Source organism: Orcinus orca, chromosome 14, assembly GCF_937001465.1.
Source record: "Orcinus orca chromosome 14, mOrcOrc1.1, whole genome shotgun sequence".
Lineage (NCBI taxonomy): Eukaryota > Metazoa > Chordata > Mammalia > Artiodactyla > Delphinidae > Orcinus > Orcinus orca.
The window spans coordinates 53,924,829-53,952,507 of record NC_064572.1 but is presented as its reverse complement, the minus strand read 5'-3'; the positions used below and the strand labels follow the sequence as shown (position 1 = coordinate 53,952,507).

The 27,679-nt window shown below is 39.9% G+C and overlaps 2 protein-coding genes across 3 annotated transcripts in view; one reads left to right on the top strand and one right to left on the bottom strand.

Moving 5' to 3' along the window:
• Positions 1-27,679, top strand: part of LIPA (lipase A, lysosomal acid type) — a 101,903-nt gene that overhangs the window by 4,242 nt on the left and 69,982 nt on the right. The window lies entirely within an intron of this gene.
• LOC101284527 (interferon-induced protein with tetratricopeptide repeats 1) lies at positions 1,710-26,369 on the bottom strand. Of its 2 annotated transcripts, none has more exons than XM_012536578.3 (2): positions 26,162-26,369; positions 1,710-4,011 (listed from the first exon to the last, which is right to left on the bottom strand). In XM_012536578.3, the coding sequence occupies exons 1-2, from the start codon at positions 26,164-26,166 to the stop codon at positions 2,574-2,576; spliced, it is 1,443 nt and encodes a 480-aa protein (XP_012392032.1). In that variant the 5' UTR covers positions 26,167-26,369; the 3' UTR covers positions 1,710-2,573. The 2 variants fall into 2 exon arrangements, with proteins under 2 accessions (XP_012392032.1, XP_049552541.1); XM_049696584.1 differs by lacking the exon at positions 26,162-26,369 and adding an exon at positions 4,852-5,022.

Below are 27,679 nucleotides of genomic sequence, written 5' to 3'. Positions count from 1 at the left end.
CATATACATATATCCCCATATCTCTTCCCTCTTGTGTCTCCCTCACTCCCACCCACCCTCCCTATCCCACCCCTCTAGGTGGTCACAAAGCACCGAGCTGATCTCCCTGTGCCATGCAACTGCTTCCCACTAGCTATCTGTTTTACATTTGGTAGTGTATATATGTCAGTGCTACTCTCTCACTTCGTCCCAGCTTACCCTTCCCCCTCCCCATATCCTCAGGTCCATTCTCTACATCTGAGTCTTTATTCCTGTCCTGCCCCTAGGTTCTTCAGAACCATTTTTTTGTTTTAGATTCCATATATATGTGTTAGAATATGGTATTTGCTTTTCTCTTTCTGACTTACTTCACTCTGTATGACAGACTCTAGGTCCATCCGCCTCACTACAAATAACTCAATTTCATTTCTTTTTATGGCTTAGTAATATTCCATTGTGTATATGTGCCACATCTTCTTTATCCATTCATCTGTCGATGGACACTTAGGTTGCTTGCATGTCCTGGCTCTTGTAAATAGACCTGCAATGAACATTGGGGTGCATGTGTCTTTGAATTATGGTTTTCTCTGAGTATATGCCCAGTAGTGTGATTCCTGGGTCATATGGTAGTTCTATTTTTAGTTTTTTAAGGAAACTCCACACTGTTCTCCATAGTGGCTGTATCAATTTACATTCCCACCAACAGTGCAAGAGGGTTCCCCTTTCTCCACACCCTCTCCAGCATTTATTGTTTGTAGATTTTTTGATGATGGCCATTCTGACGGGCGTGAGGTGATACCTTACTGCAGTTTTGATTTGCATTTCTCTAATGATTAGTGATGTTGAGCATCCTTTCATGTGTTTGTTGGTAATCTGTATATCTTCTTTGGAGAAAGGTCAATACCAGCAAATGACTGAATCAATAACACTTCAAACAAAATGGCATAAAACAAGAGAAACTACTTGGCACAGTTTGACAATGAATTAAATTTCAAACATCTTCATGGGGAAAGCTGACCTTTAATTGACTGTGTATTTGTTTTACTGTCTTTCTCACTAGATTGTAAGCTGCATGGGGTTTGGGGAAAATGTCTGCTTTGTTTCACTGAAGGGTAGCAGAATATGCCACCCCCAAATATGCCACCTTGCCATAGGATTATTTTGAGCTAAAGGCAGTTGAAAAGAAGCAGATATAAGGAAAGCTGTCTGCTCTCCCCCGTCTTCCTGAAAAAAATGTCTCTCCTCCTCTACCGGGAAGGAGAGAAGTTGATCACCTGAGACAACTCTAGTCCCTAATCAACCCAGAGACACAAACAGAAAAATATACATAACAAACCTGATAAGCAGGCTATTATCTTCCATTAGTTTCCCTCATATATTTGCCTTCCTATAATTTGCCACTTAGAAACTAAAGTTCTTTGCCTTTGCCTTATCACTTCTCTAAAAATGTATTGTTTGTTTGTTAGGATGCTATGTAAACCCACCCCTTTGAATTACTCATCACTGGGTACTCCCCTGGGTATGCCCAATGCATGTGTTAATAAACTTGTTTGTTTTTCTCTTGTTAATCTGTCTTTTTTCAGTTTAAGGCCCAAGCCAATGAACCTAAGATGGGTACAGGAAAAAGAATTTTCCCTCCCCTACATCACCATAGTATTTTTGGTATCTAGCACTGAAAACTATTTATTGATAAAATGAATGAATTGAACATTTTATTTTACGTAAGTCCAGTGGGTTTTTTTTTAATAGATCTTTATTGGAGTATAATTGCTTCACAATACTGTGTTAGTTTCTGTTGTACACCAAAGTGAATCAGCCATATGCATACACATGTCCCCATATCCCCTCCCTCTTGAGCCTCCCTCCCATCCTCTGTATCCCACCCCTCTAGGTCATCACAAAGCACCGAGCTGATCTTCCTGTTCTCTGCAGCTGCTTCCCACTAGCTATTTTACAATCAGTGGTGTATATATGTCGATGCTACTCTCACTTTACCCCAGCTTCCCCCTCCCACCCCATGTCCTCAAGTCCATTCTCTATGTCTACATCTTTATTCCTGCCCTGCAACTAGGTTCATCAGTATCATTTTTTTGTTTTAGAGTCCATATATAGTTAGCATACAGTATTTGTTTTTCTCTTTCTTACTTACTTCACTCTATATGACAGACTCTAGGTCCATCCACCTCACTACAGATAACACAATTTCATTTCTTTTTATGGCTGAGTAATATTCCATTGTTTATATGTGCCACATCTTCTTTATCCATTCATCTGTCGATGGACATTTAGGTTGGTTCCATGTCAAGGCCAGTGTTTTACTTGCTACAAATCTACTCAACAAACTTTTTTTTTCTACTATATAACATTCACAGAGAAATGGTTCTTCTCTCTCTTCCTCTCTCTCTTTCACACACAGAGACCTGTATAGTCTGTTTCACTATTTTCCCAATACAACCAATGTTTTATCAGGTTTGAGTAACTGTTCAAAGATTACATCATTGCAGTGAATTACATGTTTCTGAAAGCAGCAAGCAGAAAAGATGATTAGTATATGTTGATGTAAAATCAAATGATATGTAAGAGTGGTCCATATTTCAGTGCGTACAGGTCACAAACACAGAGTTCTCCAAGACAGGATCCAGCCTCAGGGCCTGCTCGTAGTACTCCAGGGCTTCATTCATTTCTCCTTGTACTTTGTGGATGAACCCAAGGATGCACAAGCTTTCTATATCGGATGCATCTCTCTGAAGTTTCTTTAAAGCAAATTTCTTCAAAGAACTGATACTTTTATTCCTTGCTAATGATGCCATTTCTATTTTTACTGCTTTTAAATAATGGCTGATTGCATCAACTTCAGATTTTTTGTGAAATTCCAGAAATTGGCCATAGTGGAAATGTACCTGTTGCAGCATATATTTGCTGAGTGATTCCATGCATAACACCTGTTGATAAGCATCTTCAGCTTTTTTGTGGTCACCTGCTTCTGTGTACATTTCTGCCAGGTCTATGTAAGCAAACTCAAATGTGGGCTTTTGTTGCACAGCAAATGCAAAATGAGATATGGCTGATTGTATTATTCTGTTGATGTTTTCTTTATCCTGTCCTTTAGGCTGCCAGTTTGTAGCTCTCTTTATTTGGATCATTTGTGACTTGTAGCAAAGCCCCATCTGGTGATGCAGCGTGACAGAGGAGGGTGTTGCTTTCAAGGCCAGTTTTAAGAACTGAAGAGCTTCATCCGGAGAGCCTTTTCTTCGGTAAAACGTGGCAGTATATCGGAAGACATAGATCTTTGAGGACCCGTTGGTCAGTGCTTCTTTAATGTATTCTTCTCCTTCAGCTTCTCGTCCTACACCTTGAAGCTCCAGGGCAAGGAGAGCCTTAATATATGCATCTTTTGGGTTTAGCCTGACAGCCTGTTGTAGGGTATTCAGACAAAATTCCCCAGTACGCTTTGCTGCTTTGTTAAAGCTCTCCAGGCGATAGACGGTGATTGCATACCCAGCGCTGAATTCAGGGTTTTCAGGGTCCACTTCCAGAGCCTTTTCAAAGCAGACCTTGGCCCGTTCATAATTCTTTCCTCCACATTTCAGCAAGGCCCATCCTTCCTCACAGTCCATATAAGGACACTCCATTCTATAGCTGGAGGAATTTGCAAGCTTCCTGCGAGTGTTCTTCACCTTGTCCAGGTAAATCTGGGCTTCTGCATGTCGGCCCATGTGGTAATGCAGCCAGGCATAGTCGCCCCAGGTAACCAGACTTCTCATGTCTGAGTGGTTGGCATGTTCTTGCTGGGTTAAGTCTTCAGCTTCTTTCAAACTCTTCAAGGCTTCCTCATTCTGGCCTCTCAGGTGTTTCACATAGGCCAGTAAGTTGTATATTCCCACTTTGTATGTGTTGTCTAGGAACTCAATCTCCTCCAAGACCCTGTTTTCTAATTCAGGTATTTCAGTGTCGTCAATGACCAACTCCCATGTAAAGTGACATCTCAACTGTTCCAGTTTATCCTTGATCTGATCTTCATCAGCATTAGTACTATAAAAACAAAAGCAGATTTTCTTTGTTAGGTGACAAACAGCCAATAGAAATAAGCTAGACAAAACACTGCGTATTTAGAGCTTAGCCTTGAAAAGGGCACGCCTGCTTTGATCTTCCTCTGAGTTCCTGTATTTCTAAGATCCCTGTGGCCTTTAAATGCAGTTTGCTTGGCTTCATACACTGGCCCCAGCACTTTCTACCCATGCAGCCTCTCTGTGCTTCAGAGTCTCTTTTGTAAAGTGGGGAAAATAATAGACTTATCACACAGGATTTGGTGAGAATTAATAAGCCTATCTATGGAAAGCACTTAGAGCATACAGATTTCATGCTATGTAAGAGTTTCCTAGGAGACTGGTTCAAGATGGCAGAGTCGAAGGACATGCGCTCACTCCCTCTTGCAAGAGCACCGGAATCACAACTAACTGCTGAACAATCATCGACAGGAGGACACTGGAACTCACCAAAAAAGACACCCCACACCCAAAGACAAAGGGGAAGCCACAGTGAGACGGTAGGAGGGCCACAATCATAATAAAGTAAAATCCCATAACCGCTGGGTGGGTGACTCAGAATCTGGAGAACAATTATACCACCGAAGTCCACCCACTGGAGTGAAGGTTCTGAGCCTCACGTCAGGCTTCCCAACCTGGGGGTCCGACAAGGGAGGAGGAATTCCCAGAGAATCAGACTTTGAAAGCTAGCGGGATTTGATTGCAGGACCTTGACAGGACTGGGGGAAACAGAGACTCCACTCTTGGAGGGCACACACAAAGTAGTGTGTGCATCAGGACCCAGGGGAAGGAGCAGTGACCCCATAGGAGACTGAACCAGACCTACCTGCTAGTGTTGGAGGGTCTCCTGAAGAGCCCAGGGACAGCTGTGGCTCACCGCGGGGACAAGAACACTGACAGCAGAAGTTCTGGTAAGTACTCCTTGGCGTGAGCCCTCCCAGAGTCTGCCATTAGCCCCACCAAACAGCCGGTAGGCTCCAGTGCTGGGTCACCTCAGGCCAAACAACCAACTGGGAGGGAACTCAGCCCCATTCATCAGCAGACAAGTAGATTAAAGTTTTACTGAGCTCTGCCCACCAGAGCAACACCCAGCTCTACCCCCCACCAGTCCCTCCCATCAGGAAACTTGCACAAGCCTCTTAGATAGCCTCATCCACCAGAGGACAGTCAGCAGAAGCAAGAAGAACTAAATCCTGCAACCTGTGAAAGGAAAACCACATTCACAGAAAGATAGACAAAATGAAAGGCAGAGGACTATGTACCAGATGAAGGAACAAGATAAAATCCCAGAAAAACAACTAAATGAAGTGGAGATAGGCAACTTTCCAGAAAAAGAATTCAGAATAATGATAGTGAAGGTGATCCAGGACCTTGGAAAAAGAATGGAGGCAAAGATCGAGAAGATGCAACAAATGTTTAACAAAGACCTAGACGAATTAACCAACCACTAGAAGAATTAAAGAACAAACAAACAGAGACGAACAATACAATAACTGAAATGAAAAATATACTAGAAGGAATCAGTAGCAGAATAACTGAGGCAGAAGAACGGATAAGTGACCTAGAAGACAGGTTGGTGGAATTCACTGCCATGGAACAGAATAAAGAAAAAAGAATGAAAAGAAATGAAGACAGCCTAAGAGACGTCTGGGACAACATTAAATGCACCAACATTCACATTATAGGGGTTGCAGAAGGAGAAGACAGAAAGAAAGGACCCAAGAAAATATTTGAAGAGATTATAGTCAGAAACTTCCCTAACATGGGAAAGGAAACAGCCACCCAAGTCCAGGAAGCGCAGAGAGTCCCAGGCAGGATAAACCCAAGGAGAAACACTCCGAGACACATAGTAATCAAATTGACAAAAATTAAAGACAAAGAAAAATTATTGAAAGCAACAAGGGAAAAACAACAAATAACATACAAGGGAACTCCCATAAGGTTAACAGCTGATTTCTCAGCAGAAACTCTACAGGCCAGAAGGGAGTGGCACAGTATATTTAAAGTAATGAAAGGGAAGAACCTACAACCAAGATTACTCTACCCAGCAAGGATCTCATTCAGATTTCATGGAGAAATCAAAAGCTTTACAGACAAGCAAAAGCTAAGAGGATTCAGCACCACCAAACCAGCTCTACAACAAATGCTAAAGGAACTTCTCTAAGTGGGAAACACAAGAGAAGGAAAGGACCTACAAAAACAAGCCCATAACAATTAAGAAAATGGTAATAGGAACATACATATTGATAATTACCTTAAACATGAATGGATTAAAGGCTCCAATCAAAAGACACAGGCTCGGTGAATGGATACTAAAACAAGACCCATATACATGCTGTCTACAAGAGACTCACTTCAAGCCTAGGGACACATACAGACTGAAACTGAGGGGATGTAAAAAGATATTCCATGCAAATGGAAATCAAGAGAAAGCTGGAGTAGCAATACTCATATCAGATAAAATAGACTTTAAAATAAAGAATGTTACAAAAGACAAGGAAGGACACTATATAATGACCAAGGGATCAATCCAAGAAGAAGATACAACAATTATAAATATATACACACCCGACATAGGAGCACCTCAATACATAAGGCAACTTCTAACAGCTATAAAAGAGGAAATCAACAGAAACACAATAATAGTGAGGGACTTTAATACCTCACTTACACCAATGGACAGACCATCCAGACAGAAAATAAGGAAACAGAAGCTTTAAATGACACAGTAAACCAGATAGATTTAATTGATATTTATAGGACATTCCATCCCAAAACAGCAGATTACACTTTCTTCTCAAGTGCACACGGAACATTCTTCAGGATAGATCACAACTTGGGTCACAAATCAAGCCTTAGTAAATTTAAGGAAATTGAAATCATATCAAGCAATTTTTCCGACCACAACGCTATGAGATTAGAAATCAATTACAGTGAAAAAAAACGTAAAAAACACAAACACATGGAGGCTAAACAATAGGTTACTAAATAACCAAGAGATCACTGAAGAAGTCAAAGAGGAAATCAAAAAATACCTAGAGACAAGTGACAACGAGAACATGACAATCCAAAACCTATGGGATGCAGTGAAACTAGTCCTAAGAGGGAAGCTTACAGCAATACAATCCTAACTCAAGAAACAACAAATATCTCAAATAAAGAATCTAACTTTACACCTAAACGAACTAGAGAAAGAACAAACAAAACCCAAAATTAGTAGACCTACGGACCTATGGACAAATTTAGTAGAAGGAAAGAAATCATAAAGATCAGAGCAGAAATAAATGAAATAGAAACAAAGGAAACAATAGCAAAGATCAATAAAACTAAACGCTGGTTCTTTGAGAAGATAAACAAAATTGATAAACCATTAGGCAGACTCATCAAGTAAAAGAGGGAGAGGACTCAAATCAATAAAATTGAAATGAAAAAGGAGAAGTTACAACAGACACTGCAGAAATACAAAGCATCCTAAGAAACTACTACAAGCAACTCTATGCCAATAAAATGGACAACCTGGAAGAAATGGACATATTCTTAGATGGGTATAACTTTCCAAGACTGAACCAGGAAGAAATAGAAAATATGAACAGACCAATCACAAGTAATGAAATTGAAACTGTGATTTAAAATCTTCCAACAAACAAAAGTCCAGGACCAGATGGCTTCACAGGTGAATTCTATCAAACATTTAGAGAAGAGCTAACACCCATCCTTCTCAAACTCTTCCAAAAAATTGCAGAGGAAGGAACACTCCCAAACTCATTCTATGAGGCCACCATCACCCTGATTAGAAAAACTGCACAAAGATACTACAAAAAAAGAAAATTACACACCAATATCACTGATGAATGTAGATGTAAAAATCCTCAACAAGATACTAGCAAACAGAATCCAACAGCACATTAAAAGGATCATACACCGTGATCAAGTGGGATTTATCCCAGGGATGCAAGGATTCTTCAATATATGCAAATCAATCAATGTGATACACCATATTAACAAACTGAAGAAGAAAAACCATATCATCATCTCAATAGATGCATAAAAATCTTTTGACAAAATTCAACACCCATTTAGGATAAAAACTCTCCAGAAAGTGGGCATAGAGGGAACCTACCTCAACATAATAAAGGCCATATATGACAAACCCACAGCAAACATCATTCTCAATGGTGAAAAACTGAAAGCATTTCCTCAAAGATCAGGAAAAAGACAAGGATGTCCATGCTCACCACTATTATTCAACACAGTTTTGGAAGTCCTAGCCATGGCAATCAGAAAAGAAGAAAGAAATAAAAGGAATACAAATTGGAAAAGAAGAAGTAAAACTGTCACTGTTTGCAGATGACATGATACTATATATAGAGAATCCTAAAGATGCCACCAGAAGACTACTAGAGCTAATCAATGAATTTGGTAAAGTTGCAGGATAAAAAATTAATGCACAGAAATTTCTTGCATTCCTGTACACTAACAACAAAAGATCAGAAAGAGAAATTAAGGTAACAATCCCATTCACCATTACAACAAAAAGAATAAAATACCTAGGAATAAACCTACCTAAGTAGGTGAAAGACTTGTACTCAGAAAACTATAAGACACTGATGAAAGAAATCAGAGATGACACAAACAGATGGAGATATATACCATGTTCTTGGATTGGAAGAATCAATATTGTGAAAATGACTGTACTACCCAAAGCAATCTACAGATTCAATGCAATCCCTATCAAACTACCAATGGCATTTTTTTCAGAACTAGAAAAAAAATCTTAAGATTTGTATGGAGACACAAAAGACCCCAAATAGGCAAAGCAATCTTGAGGGAAAAAAACGGAGCTGGAGGAATCAGACTCCCTGACTTCAGACTATACTACAAAGCTACAGTAATCAAGACAATATGGTACTGGCACAAAAACAGAAATATAGATCAATGGAACAGGATAGAAAGCCCAGGGATAAACCCACACACCTATGGTCAACTAATCTATGACAAAGGGGACAAAGATATACAATGGAGAGAAGACAGTCTCTTCAATAAGTGGTGCTGGGAAAACTGGACAGCTACGTGTAAAAGAATGAAATTAGAATGTTCCCTAACACTATACACAAAAATAAACTCAAAATGGATTAAAAACCTAAATGTAAGACTGGACACTATAAAACTCTTAGAGGAAAATTTAGGAAGAACACTCTTTGACATAAATCACAGCAAGATCTTTTTTGATCCACCTCCTAGAGTAATGGAAAGAAAAACAAAAATAAACAAATGGGACCTAATGAAACTTAAAAGCTTTTGCACAGCAGAGGAAACTACAAACAAGACAAAAAGACAACCCTCAGAATGGGAGAAAATATTTGCAAATGAATCAACGGACAAAGGATTAATCTCCAAAATATATAAACAGCTCATACAGCTCAATATCAAAAAGCAAACAAACCAGGCTTCCCTGGTGGCACAGTGGTTGAGAGTCCGCCTGCCAATGCAGGGGACACGGGTTCGTGACCCGGTCCAGGAAGATCCCACATGCCGCGGAGCGGCTAGGCCTGTGAGCCATGGCCGCTGAACCTGTGTGTCCATAGCCTGTGCTCCGCAATGGGAGAGGCCACAACAGTGAGAGGCCTGCGTACCGCAAAAAAAAAAAAGCAAACAACCCAATCAAAAAATGGGCAGAAGACCTAAATAGACATTTCTCCACAGAAGACATACAGATGGCCAAGAGGCACATGAAAAGTTGCTCAACATCACTAATTATCAGAGAAATGCAAATTAAAACTACAATGAGGTATCACCTCACACCAGTTAGAATGGGCATCATCAGAAAATCTACAAACAACAAATGCTGGAGAGGGTGTGGAGAAAATGGAACCCTCTTGCACTGTTGGTGGGAATGTAAATTGATACAGCCACTATGGAGAACAGTATGGATGTTCCTTAAAAAACTAAAAATAGAATTACCGTATGACCCAGCAATCCCACTACTGGGCATATATACCCAGAGGAAACCATAATTCAAAAAGTCTCATGCACCCCCATGTTCACTGCAGCACTATTTACAATAACCAAGTCATGGAAGCAACCTAAATGCCCATCGACAGATGAATGGATAAAGAAGATGTGGTACATATTACTCAGCCATAGAAAGGAACGAAATTGGGTCATTTGTAGAGACGTGAATGGACCTAGAGATTGTCATACAGAGTGAAGTAAGTCAGAAGGAGAAAAACAAATATTGTATATTAACGCATATATGTGGAATCTAGTAAAATGGTACAGCTGAACCGGTTTGCAAGGCAGAAATAGAGACACAGATCTAGAGAGCAAACATATGGACACCAAGGGGGGAAAGTGGGGGTGGGGGGGTGGCGGGGTGGGATGAATTGGGAGATTGGGATTGACATGCATATACTAATATGTATAAAAATAGGTAACTAATAAGAACCTGCTGTATAAAAAATAAAGTCAAAGCACAGGTTCCTGAGATCACACAGCTGCATGAGTGGCAAAATCAGGACTCAGGCCATTAAAAAAAAAAAAAAATGTTTCCTATTTTTGTAATTAGGATAGAGACCAGTAAGAAATGCAGAGCCTTAGGAAACATTATTGACCTTAGGAACTTAGTCTGCAGATTATGCAACAAATTAAGACCACCTAAAAGCAATAATATTTGGCCCATTTATTTGGAAATAATAATGGATTCACAGAAATTTGCAAAGATTGTACATAGGTCCAGTGTATCCTTCACCCAGTTTCTCCCAAAGATTATATCTTATCTAACTATGTCAAAACTAGGAAATTGGCAGTGGTACAATATGCATACAGTTCTGTCATTCTATCACATGTGTAAATCCATGGAACCATCATTTGATCAAGTTAGAGAACTACTCCATCATCACAAACATCTCTCTCATGCTGTTTCTTTAGAGTCAAAACTGTTGCCTCCCTCCATTTCCAAACATTTCTAGCTTCTGGTAACTACTAACATGTTTTTCATCTCTATAATTTTGTCATTTCATGAGTGTCATATACATGGAGTCATATATTATGTAATCTTTGGAGATTGCCCTTTTCACTCATCATAATGCCCTTGACATACATCCAAGTTGTTGAGTTTTATCAACAGTTCATTCCTTTCTACTGGGGGGTCATTTGCCATGGTATGGGAGTATCACAGTTAACTATTCATCTGTTGTAGGACATTTCAATTGTTTCTGGTTTTGGCTTATTACAAATAAAAGTGCTATGAAGAGTTGTATACAGGCCTTTACATGGACATACGTTTTCATTTCTCTGGGATAAATGTTGAGGAGTGCAATTGCTAGGTCATGTGGTAAGTGTATGCTTATGTTTTTAAGAAGCTGCCACACTGTTTTCCAGATGAATAGTATCATTTTTCATTCCTACTAGTAATGTATGAATGATCTAGTTCTTTGCATTCTTACCAGAATTTGGTATTTTCACTTTTTTTTTTAATGTTAGCCCTTTTAATAGACATGTAGTGGTATCTCCTTGTGGTCTTAATTTGCATTTCCCTAATGGCTAGTGGTGTTGAACATATTTTTATGTGCTTATTTGCCATCTACATATCCTCTTTCATGAAATATCTCTTCATATCCTTTGCCTATTTTCTAATTAGGTTTTTTTTATTGTTGGGTTTCAATAACTCTTTATAGATTCTAGATATGAGTGCTTTGTGATGTTTTCAAATATTTTCTCTCAGTGTGTGGCTTGTCTTATTATCCTTTAATAAGGTCTTTTGAAGAGCAAAAGTTTTTACTTTTGATGAAGTATAATTTATTGATTTTTTTTCTCTTATGGGTCATGTGTTTGGTATCATGTCCAGGAACTCTTCACCAGGCCCTAAGTCCTGAAGATTTTCTCCTGTATTTTCTTCTACAAGTTTTATAATTTTACATTTAAATCTGTGATCCATTTTGAGTTAATTTTTGCATAATGTATGAAGATTAGGTCAGTGTCTCATTTTTCAGCCTATGGATATCCAGTTGCTCCAGCGGCATTTGTTGAAGACTGTTCATCCTCTATTGAATTACTTTTGCACCTTTGTCAAAAATCAGTTGGCTGTGCTCGTGTGGGATTATTTCTGGGTTCCTTATTCTGTTCCACTGATCTGTGTGTTTATCCTTCCACCAATACCATACAATCTTGTTTACTGTGTGTAATCAATCTTAAAACTGGGTAGGGTGATTCCTTTCTATTTTTCTTTTCCAAAATTGTTATTCTAGTTCCTTTGCTTTTCCATATAAATTTTAGATTAATATTTTCTATATCTATAAAAAATCTTGCTGGAGTTTTGATAGGAATTTTATATCAGTTGGGGGAGAATTGACATTGTTGCTATGCTGAGTCTTCTAATCCATGAACATTCTGTATCTGTTTATTTAGATATTCTTTAATTTCTTTCATTAGCATTTTAATAGTTTATAGGCATTGAAGTCCTATGCATGTTATGTTAGATTTACACTTAAGTACACTTATGTGTTTCTTTTTGTGCAATTTAAAATTATATTGTGTTTTTAACTTAATTTTTACATGTTCCTTGCTAGTATATAGAAATACAATTGACTTTTGTATGTAAATCTTGTATTCTGTAACCTCGATGAACCCACTTTTTAGTTCTAGGAATTGTTTTATAGATACCTTGGGATATTCTATGTAGACCATCATGGCATCTATAAATAGGGACAGTTTTATTTTTTCTTTCTGATCTGTATACCTTTTATTTCCTTTTTTGCTCACTGGAAAAATTTCTTTAGCTATTCCTTAAGGGTAGGTCTGTTGGTGCCAAATTCTCTTAGCTTTCCTTCATTTGAGAATGTCTTAATTTCCTATTTATTCCAGAAGGATATTTTTGCTGGATATAGGATTCTAGGTTGAAAATTCTTTTCTTTCAGCACTTGAAAAATGTTATGCCCCTTTCTTCTCAACTCCATGGTTTCTAACGAGAAATAACTTGCCATTAGACTTGTGTGTATGTTTTTCCCTTCCTTATAGCTGAGGTGTCATTTCTCTCTACTGCTTTCATGGGTTTTCTTTTTGTCTTTAGTCTTCAGAATTTTAACTGTGACGTGTCTTGGATTTCTTTGGGTTTATCATCTTTGGACTTTGGTCAGCTACTTGAAATTAGAATCACATTGGATAATTTCTATCATTCTGTCTTCAAGTTCATGAATTCTTTCCTCTGTCCTCTCCATCCTGTTTTTGAGCCCACCCACTGGGTTTTCATTTTGGTTATTGTACTTTTCAATTCTAAAATTCCCATTTGGTTCTTCTTTATATCTCCTTTTCTTTGCTGAGACTTTTTATATTTTCATTTGTTTCAAGTGTGTTTGCAATTGCCCATTGAACCATTTTTACGATGGCAGCTTTAAAATCCTGGTTAGACAATGCTAATATCTGTGTCATCTCAGTGTTGTTGTCTGATGATTATTCTTTCTCATTCAAGTTGAGATTTTCCTGGTTCTTGGCATGATAAGCAATTTTTAATGAAAACCTGGGCATTTGGGTATTATTATATATTATAGGACTCTGAGTTACATATAAATCTGTTTTAGCAGGCCTCCTCTAATACTGTTGTTCTAGGGAAAGGGGAAGGACACCTCATTCCACACTGCCAGATCAAGGTGGAATCCTGTTTACTCACTTGTCTTTCATTAACACTTTATGGGGAGCCTGGGCTCCTCATTACTGCTGGATGGGGGTGGGAGTTCAGGATCCCCCAGGCCTCTGCTGATACCACCCTGGCTTGAAGGGGTAGGTGTGCCTTGTTACTCTTCTCCATGTGGCCTTTACTGATGCTGGGAAGGGAGGTGAGTGGGGAAGAGTGACCTTATTACCTCTGGATGGTGGTGAAAGTCCTGAACTCCACTAGGCCTCTCTGATACCACCTCAGTGGGGAGTGGGAGGATACCTCATTACCACTAGGTGGGGGCTGATGTCCACACCTCCTTTGTGGTCTTCACTCCCTCACTGCAGAGAGAGGGACTCTTGTTACCACCCTGGTGGGGATGGAAGTCTTTGCATTCCACTTGCCCTTCTCTGGCATCATCCATGGGGGTAGGGGGAGGGGGAGAGTTGGGATGCCTAGCTATAGCCTGGTGAGGGTAGAAGTCTAGGCTACCCACTCAGCCTTTGCTGGCAAAGTTCGGAATGGGGCTTTAGTTTTTATTTGATTTTTTCCTGTGTATTTGGCTGGAGTAGAATGGTTGTTCATAAATTTTTTGTCTTGCTAGGCTGTCCCCTCCTTGGTCCTTTGGCTAGAGATAGCAGGCTTTTCATGGGACTTTTCTGTCTATGCCTGCTGGCATTTCTAGGTTGCTGGCTTCTCCAGCACTCAGTCTGGGATATATGCAGAAAAGAGGAATATCCATATACAAGAGAATGAAGTTGGACCCCTACCTTATACCGTATACAAAAAATGAAATCAAAATGCATCAAAGATCTAAATGTAAGACCTAAAACTATAAAAATCTTGAAAGAAACAGGGAAGAAACTCCATGACATTGGATTTGGCAACAATTTCTTGGATATGACACCAAAAGCACAAGTAACAAAAGTAAGAATAAATAAGTTGAACTTCATCAAAATTAAAAACTTTTGTGGCTCAAAGGGCACTATCAATAGAATGAAGAGACAACCCACAGAATGGGAGAAAATATTTGCAAATCATGTACCTGATAAGGGATTAATATCTAGACTATATAAGCAATTCCTACAACTCAACAGCAAGAAAAAAACAACTGATTAAAAAATGGGTAAAGGACTTGAATAGATATTTCCCCCCAAAGAATATACAAATGGCCGGTAAGCAGATGAAAAGATGTTCAACATCACCAATGTTAGTGAAATGCAAATCAAAACCATAAGATATCTCTTCACACCAATTGTGATAGCTGTTATCAAAAACACAGAAAATAACAAGTGTCGCTGAGGATGTGGAGAAATTAGAACCCTTGTGCACTTCTAGTGAGAATGTCAAATGGGGCAGCTGCTGAGGAAAATGGTGGTGATTCCTCAAAAAATTAAACATAGAATTACCATATTATTCAGCAATTCCACTTTTGGGTATATACCTAAAATAAATGAAAGCACAGACTTGAGTAGATATTCATAGCATTATTCACAATAGTCAAAAGGTGGAAGCAACCCAAGTGTCCATCAGTGGAAGAATGGATAAACAAAATGTGATCTATACATACAATGATATATTATTCAGCCTTAAAATGGAAGGACGTTCTGACACATGCTTCAAAATGGATGAACCTCGAAGACATTATGAAAAGTGAAATAAGCCAGTCACAAAAGGCCATGTGTTGTATGCTTCCATTTACATGAAATATCAATGATAGGCAAATCCATAGAGACAAAAAGCAGATTAATGGTTGCCAGGCCTAGGGTGAAGGATGAGTGGGGAATGGCTGCTCAGAGTGACAAAAATGTTCTTGAAGTAGATAGTGGTGATGGTTGCACAACACTGTGGTTGTATTAAATACCACAAAATTGTATACTTAAAAATAGTTAAAATGGTAAATTTTGTCTTACGTGTATTTTATCACACAAATAATCATATTACTAACTTGAATAGAAATTCTACAAATTATATATGTCTGTGTGTGTATATATATATATATTTCTAGTACATGTTGAAATAAACACAAAAGCATTAAAACATAAAAGCTAATTACCATGCCATCTGAAATGAGCTCATGAACCTCCACTGGTACCCTTTAAGAAACATTTGTTTAAAGATTAAATAAGATATCATTGAATAGAGACTCTGGTTCATGTCTCAGCTCTATCACTTATTATCTGTGTAGCCTCAACATTTCTTAATTTAAAATTCGTATTGCAAAATAAGTATAATAGGAGTACCTGCCTCATAGGTTTCTTTTGTAAATGTAGTAATTTACGTAATACTTTGGAAGCCAGGTTGGCCCTTGATAAGCATTCAGGAAGTGATATCTACTTTATCATTATTATTACTATTTTCTTAATTATCAGTGATAGTCCACTCTTATCTGTCTGTGGACCAAAGGAGGGGAGAAGGGTTGATAATAGGCCCATAATTATATGCATTTTCTGAAGCTGTTGCCCCTTCAAAATTTTGCCCACTGGAGCACTGAGGGGGAATTTGCAGGTTGATACAAATTAATGTTTTTTTGATCTGCTGATATCAAGAGTTATTTGAATGAAGATTCAGTTTGGGTAATATAGAAATGTTCACATTAGGCCCTTTACCTAAGGAAGATGAGGGAGTTCCCAAGCACAGAACTCTAGCCAAGCCAGGAGGCTGTCAAACATCTGCAGACCACATGGCTTCCCCAGAGGACACGTAATCTGCTAATCTTAAATCCAGTCAGGTTGAGAAGGCCCAACATAGGAACCCGGCAGTGCAGATAGTGAGACCAGAAGCCAACAGAGAAAGGTCTTATTCTCTAAGCAGTGAGCTTCTCCTACTCTTCCCACACAATATTTCCCTCAAGACATCTGAGCCATGACTATGGCTCACACAGCTGTGTGGGTCCTACTTTTTTCCCTGTTGTGGAGCCAGAGAGCAATATTTCTATCCAGACAAACTGTCCATTCCCTCCCTAGGTCAGACAGAAGTGAGGTTGGTGAAAAATTACTTCAGAGATTGGGATCATTTTCTCCTTTCCTCCCTTCCCATTTCCCTCCCCTTCTTTGGGTTTTAACATCTTCCTCAGGGAGTTGCTAAGAAAAATAAAGATGTCTGAACTAATAAAACAGTTTATGTGTGTGTATGAATGTGCATGTGTGTGAGCACACACGTGTGCGCGTGCGCGCGCGCACACACACACACACACACACACACATTCAGTCCAAAGCAGATGATCAGATAGAAGAATAAGGGAATGTCATCACTGAAACTAAGTTTGTTGAGATAGTATGATTAACATTTTTTCCAGAAACTTTACACAGAAAGTAGAAAGTGAAATTAAAGTAGGCAGAGCGGTAGAAAACGAAACTTAAACAGTTATTGCTTCCTTTGTTCTGTATTGAAAACGGATTGAGAAAAGGCTGGTGGAAAGCAGTTTTATTGATGTGCTAATTCCTCTCTCAGACTCCATAAGGCCTTACAGAAACCCAGGAACCAAGAGATGCCAGTAATGTAGAGTCCACTGAACCTACAGCCAGGGAGACCTGTGAAAATTGGCTCTGTGAACTTGCCAAGGTCATGCCCCCAATCTGTGCCTTGTTTGCTCATCTGGAAACAGAAATTCTTCTTTTTATGGTATAAAATTCTGCAAATCACTAAACTAGAGCCTTAACTCAAATTTGTTCCAATTCTCTGAGAGGTTGTATCTTACTAATTATTTTGTGCCTTTGCATACCCTTCTTTCTGGAGAATGGTCAAGGATAAAAAGAGTTCTATAACTTCTTCTTTATTCATAGGAACAAAGAAAGTGTAAGTGCTAGCATCTTGAGACATCAAACAAAACATGTTGGGCCTTAACGAAAACATTTCCTTATTCTTAATGCTCTCTCTTGTAGTCATCTAAAGTGTTCTCATTAACCAGACATGATTACCATACCTGTGCAAGAGAGTATCCTCTTGGTGCCCGTGGCATCCAGTTCTACCCCATCCTGACCCATACAGTCTTCTGTAGTCGTGGTGCTTGTGTTAAGAGGTTGGGAAGAATAAGTGCTGAGACTATGGTCCTGGGTACAGATTACGCTCCTATTACTGGTGTTCTCTGAACTCTTGTTTTCCCTACTTTGTATTGGAAATTGCCCTACTCTCCTGATACGTGTAGTAAAGTGGTGATTCCAGCAGATTTTGCAAAGCAAATTTCTCCCCAATCACAGTTAATTTAATCACTGGAAGGCCCCTTATTGAGAGGAGACAATTAGACTTGCTTCCCTGAGAAGCTGAATCTGTTGAGCTTGGCATATATATATTTGGCTACCATTGTTAGCTATGTTTTTCCATGGCACCTGACAATAATAAAAACAGAGGAAGTTTATTCACAGAGAAGAATATCAAGTGGTTGAGAGGAGTGAAACAGAATTTGAGATAAGCGATGGAAGGTTTTGATGACGCCTTCTGTCCATAGCTTCACCGTGAAGAGTCAAGGGGCAAGGAGTATCTTATGGGATTTCAGGGTGTGTACCGAGTTGTATGAACCCAGATTACCAACGACTGTGGACCTGGGACCATACTGAGGGTTGTTCCTAGTGCTGCAAAAACCCAGGGACTGGCAAGGGTTTGGAACCAGATCTGCCTCCTACCCTAAAGGAGAGCGTCAGCCCATTGTTACCTATCATGAAGGTTGGTGGCTGGGTTCTCGATGACTGCGTAGAAAAGGGAGAGTTGAGGGAGGTAGCCTCATTTTTAGTTACTCTCCTGTATATAGAAGGCTATGAAATATAAAAACCTACTCCTAATGAAGTGGCCAGGATTCTGGTCATTACTTTTGGTTTCAGATTGACAGAAATAAACAATCCACCTAGTTCAGAAACGAAGGAAATATGCCAGATACCAAGAAAGCCTCCTGATCTTTGATCACTTGAGCAGAAGGTAAAAGTAAGATGCTCTGGAATAGAGAGCTCTCTGATGCTGCAGAATGACACCTCAGTCAAATTCCAACTCAACTGTAGTTCATGGAACTTGAATTTAAATACTTAGCAACTACCTGGCACATAGAAGCATGCAAATAAAAGGTGACTATTGGGAGACTGGGATTGACACATATATACTAATATGTATGAAATGGATAACTAATAAGAACCTTCTGTATAAAAGATAAAAAAAATAAAATTCAAAAATTTTAAAAAAAGGTGACTGTTGGTGGTAGCAGTAGTAGCAGCAGCAGCTGCAGCAGTATTTTCAGTCATCAAGTTTAAATAGTGCTTTCTTTAAAAAAAAAAAAGCTTCCTATACTTTTTCTTTTAAAATAAGAAACAGAAAAGGAGCAGCTGCAAGAACGTTTTCCTCTTAGAAACACTTCATCAGACACCCTGTCAGATCCAAAAAGTTTCTGCTCAGCCCCTCCTGCCCAGCTCATCTCCCATGCCAGCCCTCACCAATGCTATAAGCTTCCACTGAGACATCCTGAACTGGTTAGAAAGTTCTACACAAATAAAAATTTCTGAATAAATAATACAGGTTTATCTGTGTATTCTGATAAATGTTCAGGCTATAAGCAAACGCTGAAATAAATGAATTAGAAAAGCTCTCTTTTTGGGGAGCAGGGTGTCTTTGGAATCCTTGTGGAGAAAAGTAGTTGGGTTTGTAATTTTCCAATGTACTAGATAGAATGTAGAGAAGCAGACGAAGTGTTTATCTTGTCATTGCCATGAACTTGCCAGCAGTTCTGGTTCTATGGGGCTCTGGCTTGGGCTGATTAGGTATTCAGAATCTTGCCTACTGTCTCTGTGGATTAAACAGAGCTGTGAGCAATACAAGACAGAGCAGTAGAGAGGAAACAGCCAAGAGTGTGTGTGTGTGTGTGTGTGTGTGTGTGTGTGTGTGTGTCCCCAAACATGTGCTTACAGTTAGGAAAACAAAACAAGAACTGGAGAAAATGATGCTTATAGAAAATGAAATTTCAGCACTATGCTGTAAGTCCATCCCCAGGAGTCTAGGACCAGCTAGCTCCCTGAGTGATTGGCCAACTATGATAAGCTACTTCACCTCTATAAGCCTCAATTTCCTCAACTGATACATAAGTGATTTGGAATAGATTGTCGAATCTCTACCCTCACTGCACACTAGAATCATCTAGGGAGGCTCCAAGAATAATGCCAATCAGGCCCTGTCCCAGACCAATTGAATACACCCCTGGGAATGGGCCCCGCGTCTCAGTATTAAAACGGAATGCTCAGGTGATTTTGATGTGCACCTGGGCTGGAACCAGGACCTTGATGATCCCTGGTGTCTGTTGTTTGACAGAAATTCTCTGACTGAGTGATCTGGGACTCAGTCCCTGGACCTACTTCCCTTTCTGTGAGTCCCGGGTTCAGTCTCTTCATTACTCTGCGCCTTGTTTCCCCACCTGCACGGTGGGCAATGAGCTCCTCAGTCTCTTCCTGATCCACAGGATGGATGGAAAAAGAATGGGATTCTGAGTGCTTTGGCCACTACCAGAGGGGAAGGGGGATCGGGGGAGGGCAAAATGGGTAAGGGGGGAACTCTGTGGTGACAGATGGAAACTAAACATTTGGTGGTGAGTACACTGTAGTATGTACAGAAGTTGAAATATAATATTGTACATATAAAACTTATATAATGTTATAAACCAACAACAAAAAAATGTGTGTTCCTTTTGAGATTATTTCTAAATACTTCTGATCACATCCATGGAGAAGAACTCAGAGACAACAGAAGTCCTTTGTAGTGAATGGTCTGATGATTTTCACATTTTCTCATGGGTTTTCAAGGGTCCACTCAGCCCACCTTAACCCACAGTTTGGCTTATTGCAACACAGTCAAGTACTGAGTTTTTATCATTTCCTCCTTTACATTTCAGGCTTATTTTGAAATAATTACAGACTCACAGGAAGTTGCAGGAAGAGTCTTGTGCAGCCAACCCCTGACCCCCCCAGTAGCAACATCTTGTGTAACTGTAGTACAATATCAAAACCAGGAAAATGACATTGGTACTGTGTGTATATTTTAAAGATAAAATATATTATGATTTCATCTTACAAATTCAAATTTACAGGATTTTTACTTAACCTAATCGATCCTACATCTGTGTATTTTTTCCTCCCAAATTGAATATCTCTTTTCTATGTGATACCAGCGTACATATGATCTATTCCACAATACACTGACAACAGTCTCAGAATAACAAACTCAGAACACCTTCAAAATGATTGCTGAGTAGAGTTTAGCGGTTTTGTTTTTGTTTTTGTTTTTTTGCTGTTCTTTCATCGTAAGATATAACCTTCTAAAGATGTAGAGTCGAATTACAATGTATTAAAAAAATCACTTGGAATACTTCTCTGTGCGGTTTTATCCTTTATCTCACATATATTTTGGTTCATTTGCCTCATTTTGATTTACTTCTAGAATACTTCTTTTTTTTTACTTTTTTATCCTAACATTTTATTATGAACATTGTTAAACATAGAGTTCAGAGAATTTTCCAACAAACACTAATACACTCACCACCTAGATTCTACAGTTAACATTTTACCATATTTGCTTTATTACGTATCTATTCAGCCATCAATTTCTCTATCCACCCATGAATTTATCTTATTTTTTTGTTGTGTAAGAAGGTAATCAGTGCAATTAATTGATAAAACATTTCAGCATGCATATTGTTGTAACTTTAGTCAGACCTTGTTTACAAGGAAAAGACGATATTCCTGCTCTAGTAGTTTTCTTCTGGTTAAATCTAATAAATCTGCTCTTAGTTTAGTATCAAAGTTGAAATGGGTGTTACTTGTGTGTTCCCCAGGTATCATCTGAATGACCCCACTCAAAACTCCCTTACCCTCTGCCATTGGTCAATTCCAGCTCTCAGGGATCAGGTAGCATAAGTCAACCTTTTAATTCCATGGCCTGTAGAAGTAAATCCACCCCCACTCCCAATATTTAAAAAAATTCTTGGTAGGGTTTATATTCCCATGGCTTCCTTGCCTCAGGTCTTCTACTGCTATGTAAATTGCCTCTGTGTTTTTCTACTTCTACCCAAACAAAGAATATACAAAAAGCATACAATCTTTTAAAAATCTCACCAGTAAAATACATGCAGAGACTTTATTAGCTTATTGAGTTGTTAACTTTATTGAATGTTTTTGGAGAAAATATTTTAGGGAGAGAAAGGAGAAGATTATATCACATACCACAAAGCAAACACTTAAAAGATACATGAAGGTATTTGTGTCATTTTTAGCTTGCACATCCTAAACAGGTTTTTCCCTTACTTTGCCTTTTCACAGTACATTTTAACTTTTCTTAGGTGTGAATAAATGTCCAGCCAAGTGTTTGGAGCACATAGGTCTCTCATGATTGCCAGTAGCTGGACAAATGTAAATTTTAAAGTTTGAATTTATTTTGAGGTTATAGACTTGGCTCACTAACCAGCAAATCTGGGAACTCAATCACATCTGAACCCTGTTTTCTAAATCAGATATTTGTGTCTTCAATTAGCAACTCCCATGTAAAGTGACATCTCAATTGACCCAGGCTATGTTCCATGAGATTTCCATTTGATTCATCACTGTATTTGTATTTTTTAGGAGGATTCAATCTAATGGAAATGAAGCCAGTACTTTGAATACTCAAATATTATCCGTCCCCCGTGTCCTTGCCTTCTTTATCTGTTGCCTCCCAGGATTCTATGGTCACGTCATTAGGACAAAAAGCACGTTGGTGTAAAAACCCTGAGGAAATGCTAATTACTTCATGGTGCCAACAGGCAGGTAATATGAAGTCTAAAAGGCAGCTGGAAAGAAATTAATTCTGCTAATGTTAAAATGATTTCAGCATCACCCTCAACACTGCAAACCCCTTCCTTCCTTCTGCCCCCTCTCAGCATTGTAGTACACCACTAATGCTGTCAGAAGAAATGTGGAGAGAGGGTTCACAGAAGTGTAGATTCCTAACTCATCTTTTCCATATTCCCAACACATAAACATGTTTTGGTTTTCTCACTTCCCAGGAAGGGTTCTGAGTGAAACATGAGAGCCAAATATGCAGGGCCTAGTAATTTGCGTTCTAATAGAGCACTCAGGTCGGGTGTGGTACAGGGAATATGCCACGCAGTTTGAGAGACTCTGTGACACTTACTCCCTGTTTATAGTTCACACGGGAAGTCTAGCAGGTCGGTAAGAAGACGGTTCACGTAGACATATCCCCCAGTCCTGTCAGAGCATATTTCAAGGCAAAAGCGACTTCATTATGAAGTTTCATAGTGCTGAACTAATCCTTAGCACGTTTGCTGAGAAGTAAGCGTGCTTTTAAAATAACCACAGCAACCATAACAAAACACACAAAGCTCTGATTTTGTCCTTTCAAATATAAGAAACAAAAGGGGGACCGGGACCTGCAGCAACTTTCCTCCAGGCCCCAGCTCTCATTGACCAGATTTTGCCTGAAAGGATCTGAGCATGCCCTCCTAGGCTCTCTCAACATCCCTTCCCAGCTGCCAGCTGCCAGCTCTGCTGGGAGCACCTCCCTCAGCACCTGACTCTGTAAATCGGGAAGAGCCACAGAAATAAAAGTGCATGAATTGGTAACATAGATCAGATAGATGATTAGTGAAATGCATATTTAATCTACTAGCAAAAACTGACTCAGCATAATTCAGGAAGTTGCACTCAAGAACAAGATTTGGGAGAGATTCTCAACTTCCTATCAGAGAACCAGGGAACATTTACCTCATGATGGCTATTTCCCTGCAATTCTGAAAAGCTGGGGTTCAGGCAGATTTTATTTTCTGCTGTGGGTTGCAAGCAAATGCAGAGGAGGTTTCCACTCAGGATGCTAGCTGTTAGGTCTGTGCTTTTATAAAATAGAAAAGGAAAACAAAACTGAGGGAATGCTATCAAGATTCCTGCTGAGGAGAAACTGCAACTGAACATGCAGAGCTGAGCTCAATTCTCCACTGGGAGTACCATTCTACACAGATTCTGCAACTGTGCTTGAGAATTTGAAAGAAGGCATTGTCGATGCCATGCACATTATAGGCCCTCCTCCCAGAGATTCAGATGCAACCTAGGGGCGGGCTTGGGCTCCGGACTCTGCATTTTAACAAGCACCCTGGAAATTCTGTTGCAGAAGTCCCTGTATTGTGTTTTGAGAAGCATAGTCCTGGAGGTATTTTGTTTTCTGTTTTGTTTTGTTTTTTTTGGCAGTACAGTATGCGGGATCTTAGTTCCCCCACCAGGGGATTGGACTCATGCCCGCTGCAATGGAAGTGAAGAGTATTAACCACTGGACTGCCAGGGAAGTCCCTGGAGGTATTTTGAAAAGCAGTTTCCCATTTACTTGTAGGAGATCATGTAAGTATCAAACAGTGAGTCAGACATCTAGAAGAAAGGAAAATAACCACAGAAAGCCTGGACTTCGGTTTTCTCTTTGACCAGCTCTGGGGTATTTCTTGAATCACATCACAGCCTCATTTCCTCACTTCTAAAATGGCCTGGAATAAATTTCCTTTTTTCTTCCATCCAAATGATAGGAAACTGTGCTGTAGGGAGATGCACTTTTACCTTCATCTCAGGTGTGGCTCTGGGCACTCTAAGGACTGATCTTCCCTCTCCAAATAGGGACCCGAGGGTCCAGACCTCCCAGTCCCTGCCCCTCCTCTCTAATGTGAGCATAATTAAAAGCATTAATACATTTCACCCGTTTGGCCTTTGTACCCAGAAGAAGCCCAGCCCTGGAGTTTGGCACCTTAGTAACGACCCTGCTCTGACACACTCTCTATATGACTTCTTGGCCAAGTAATTTGCCCTCTGAGGCCCATTTTTCTCATCTAGAAAGTGAAGCTAATAAAAAATAATAGCGTTCCCTTCCTAGGGCTACTGGGAGGATGTTGATAGCTAATGCGTGTAGAGCCCTGGACAGAGTGCACTTCCAACTACAAGGAAACTGTTACTGCCATGATAACTGGCATATCAGTGTTATCATTTTAAGTGAATTCTGAGTGTGCAAAGGGGCCAACAGATTTCCTCAGTGGATGGGGCAGAGGAGGGCACTCATTAGCCAGCCAGCAGGTATGAGGTGTTTCCCCAGGTGGCTTCCCCGTTTGGAAATTTTTAGCACAGCCGAGAAGGAACAGCCTAACTTGCCCCTGTCCCTACAGCCTCTGGGAACAGGGCACCTTGATGTGGGCCTCAGTCCAGCATAGTCCAGAGAGCCTCCCTCAGAATTCCTCAGGTCCGTGGCTCTGGACACACCCAAGCACAGATCACTGCCAAACTTCTTAGGCAGACTGGCTACCAAGGCACTGGGCAGGGCTAGGTTTTTCTGGTCAACTCACTCATGCAGACATGATTCACATCACTCATGCCTGGGAGCCCATCACATAGGGGAAGTGACCTGAGGCATTTAGCAGTGAATTCCTCATATCCACCCCATCCCCAGATATAAGCCTGCAGAGCATTTGGGAGCCCTTGGGTCGCCCTGTCCTCATTCCCTGAATGGTCACTAGGGTGCTCCCTCCCCAGCCAGTCAACCCCTCGATCCCTTCCCAGGTGTTTGATGGGAAAGTTTTCCTTTTCTCTCAGCTGTTTTCTTCCTGAGGCTCTAACTGATGTTAGAACTCAAGCAGGTCTATATGAATCTTTGAAAATCAAATTTACTAAGATTATGCTTTACATTTAATAAAATGAACCCATTTAAAGTGTAGTTTGATGAATTTTGACAAACATATATACCCATGTAACCACCACCACTATCTCTCTATAGACTATTTGCATCATCCCCTGTGTACCCTCCTCGTCAAGCCCAGTCTCACCCTCCACCAACCCCAGGCAACCGTTGCTCTGCTTTCCTTCATTAGAAATTAGATCAGTATTAGGAAAGAGAGTAGGTCATTATGTTTTGAAGAGAAATTATTTTCTGCTGCTCACAAGTTCTCATTACAGCAATAAAAATAAACTCCCAGCTTCCAGTTTGTTTTCCTATAAGAAATGGGAAAAATGTCCATCTGTAAGGATTGTTTTTTCCACTTCTCACCTTGAAGTGATCAAACTTTCAGGGCAAAATTACCAACATGAGTTGCCTTTTTACTACCAATTTCATCTTTAATAACATCTGCTGAAAAGAAATGCTTCCTTTTAAAATGACAAGAAGAAAGCCTCTTAGTTCTTTCCAAGAAAACAACAGAAAAAACCTCAAAAGAGTAATTTGCTTAGATCTGACTTTGAACCAGCAAACTTTGTAGCTGATTGGATCTAACCACTCCTGCCAAGCCTCCCTCACATCCGGCTCCTGGCTCCCAGCTCCACCCGTGAAGCTTAGGGAGTCGGAGTGCACACACCAGAAAAAGTCACAGAAATAAAAAGTACCCATATTGGTAAAGGCATGTTTAGTCCACAAGCAACAGGACAACTCTGGAACTTGCCTGCACCCAAGAAGCTCAGCTTACAATTTGGTTTCAAGATCGAGGGTGCTTGCAAGGTATCTCACTGACCTCATGATGGTGATCTGTTCTCTGCTGTTCTGAAAAGCTGGGGTCCAAGCTGATTTGCTCTTCAGAAATCTTTCACGTCTGCCTCAAGTAAATACTGAGGGGGCTATAAAAGAGGGATGTGGGGTAGGGAGAATGCATCAGCTGATATTTTCTCCCAATCTCTGAGTGACTGCCTTTATGAAACCGAAGAGGATTTGGAAAGTGAAACTGATTTAAAATCAAGAGGAGGAAAAAGAAACTTAAGAATCTGTCATGACTCAGTAGAAGTAAATCGTTTAAAAATCATGACTGGGGACTTCCCTGGCGGTCCAGTGGTTAAGACTCTGTGCTTCCACTGCAGGGGGCGTGGGTTCCATCCCTGGTGGGGGAACTAAGATCCCACAAGCCTCGGGGCACAGCAAAAAAAAAAAAAAAAATCGCACTCCCAGGAATCTGACCCTAACTCTAGGGTGGGTCCCAGGAAATTGCTTTTTTAATGAAGTCTGTAGGAGATTCTGGTGTAGGGGTTTCTGGGAGCACATATTGTGAAAGACTGCTCCAGAAATATGTTGTAAAAAGTAACTTCGTCAAGTCAATTTACTTGTGGGAGACAATTTGCACCTTGAGACCTGGATTTAATTCTGTGTGTTATTTACTAGCTCTGGGATTATCCATGAGTCAAATCACTGAGCCTGATTTTTTTTCCCCCATGCTAAATGTAAGAAGCCAAGCCCTGGGGTAAACCCTGAGCACTTTCAATCTCTGAGGTCTAAGGCAATCGTTCAGTTCTTCCAGCTATAAAATGGGAAATAGTAACACATATAATATTGTTGGCAAGCTGCCTAGCTGATAAATTTACATATTTATGCTTTAAGCTCTGAAGGAGTGATAATACCCTGAGAGATTTTTTTAAATAAAATTTTCTATGATGTAAATATCCGTGAAAATATAGGGAATATAGTTCTCATGGCTGATTTGAAGATGCAAGAATCGTCAGTTGCGTAGGAGAAAGGCTCCCTCCATTCTGAAGCTGCAGAAGGTGAGAGAGAGAGATGCTTGTGTAACAAAACTGACACCTGTTTGTCTTTTCCCAACAATGGGAGCACCATAAGATACTTCGAGTTCAGAGACTGTGTTATGTCCAGCCAAAGTAACCTGCAACTGGGAAAGTCTATAATTCTGTTGGTTGTCTGACTTAACTATTTGTTATCCTGGTAGTGATAAAGTGACATCCCTTTATATCTTTTATAGTGTCACCCAGGTAAGAGGGGCCCCTGCTTTTGGCCCACATACCACAGACACACAAGATGTAAATTTGTGAAGGAACACATGGCATCTCTGTTACTGAGAATCCAGTGCTTAATCCTGGCATAGCGAGACTTGAAACCTTAAACGTCCCACATGCCACAGACACACAAAATGTAAATTTTTTAAGGAACACATGGCATCTCTGTTACTGAGAAGCTGGTGCTTAATCCTGGCATAGCGAGACCTGAAACCTTAAACATCCAGCCCAGGGAAAATGTGTCTCTATCTCTT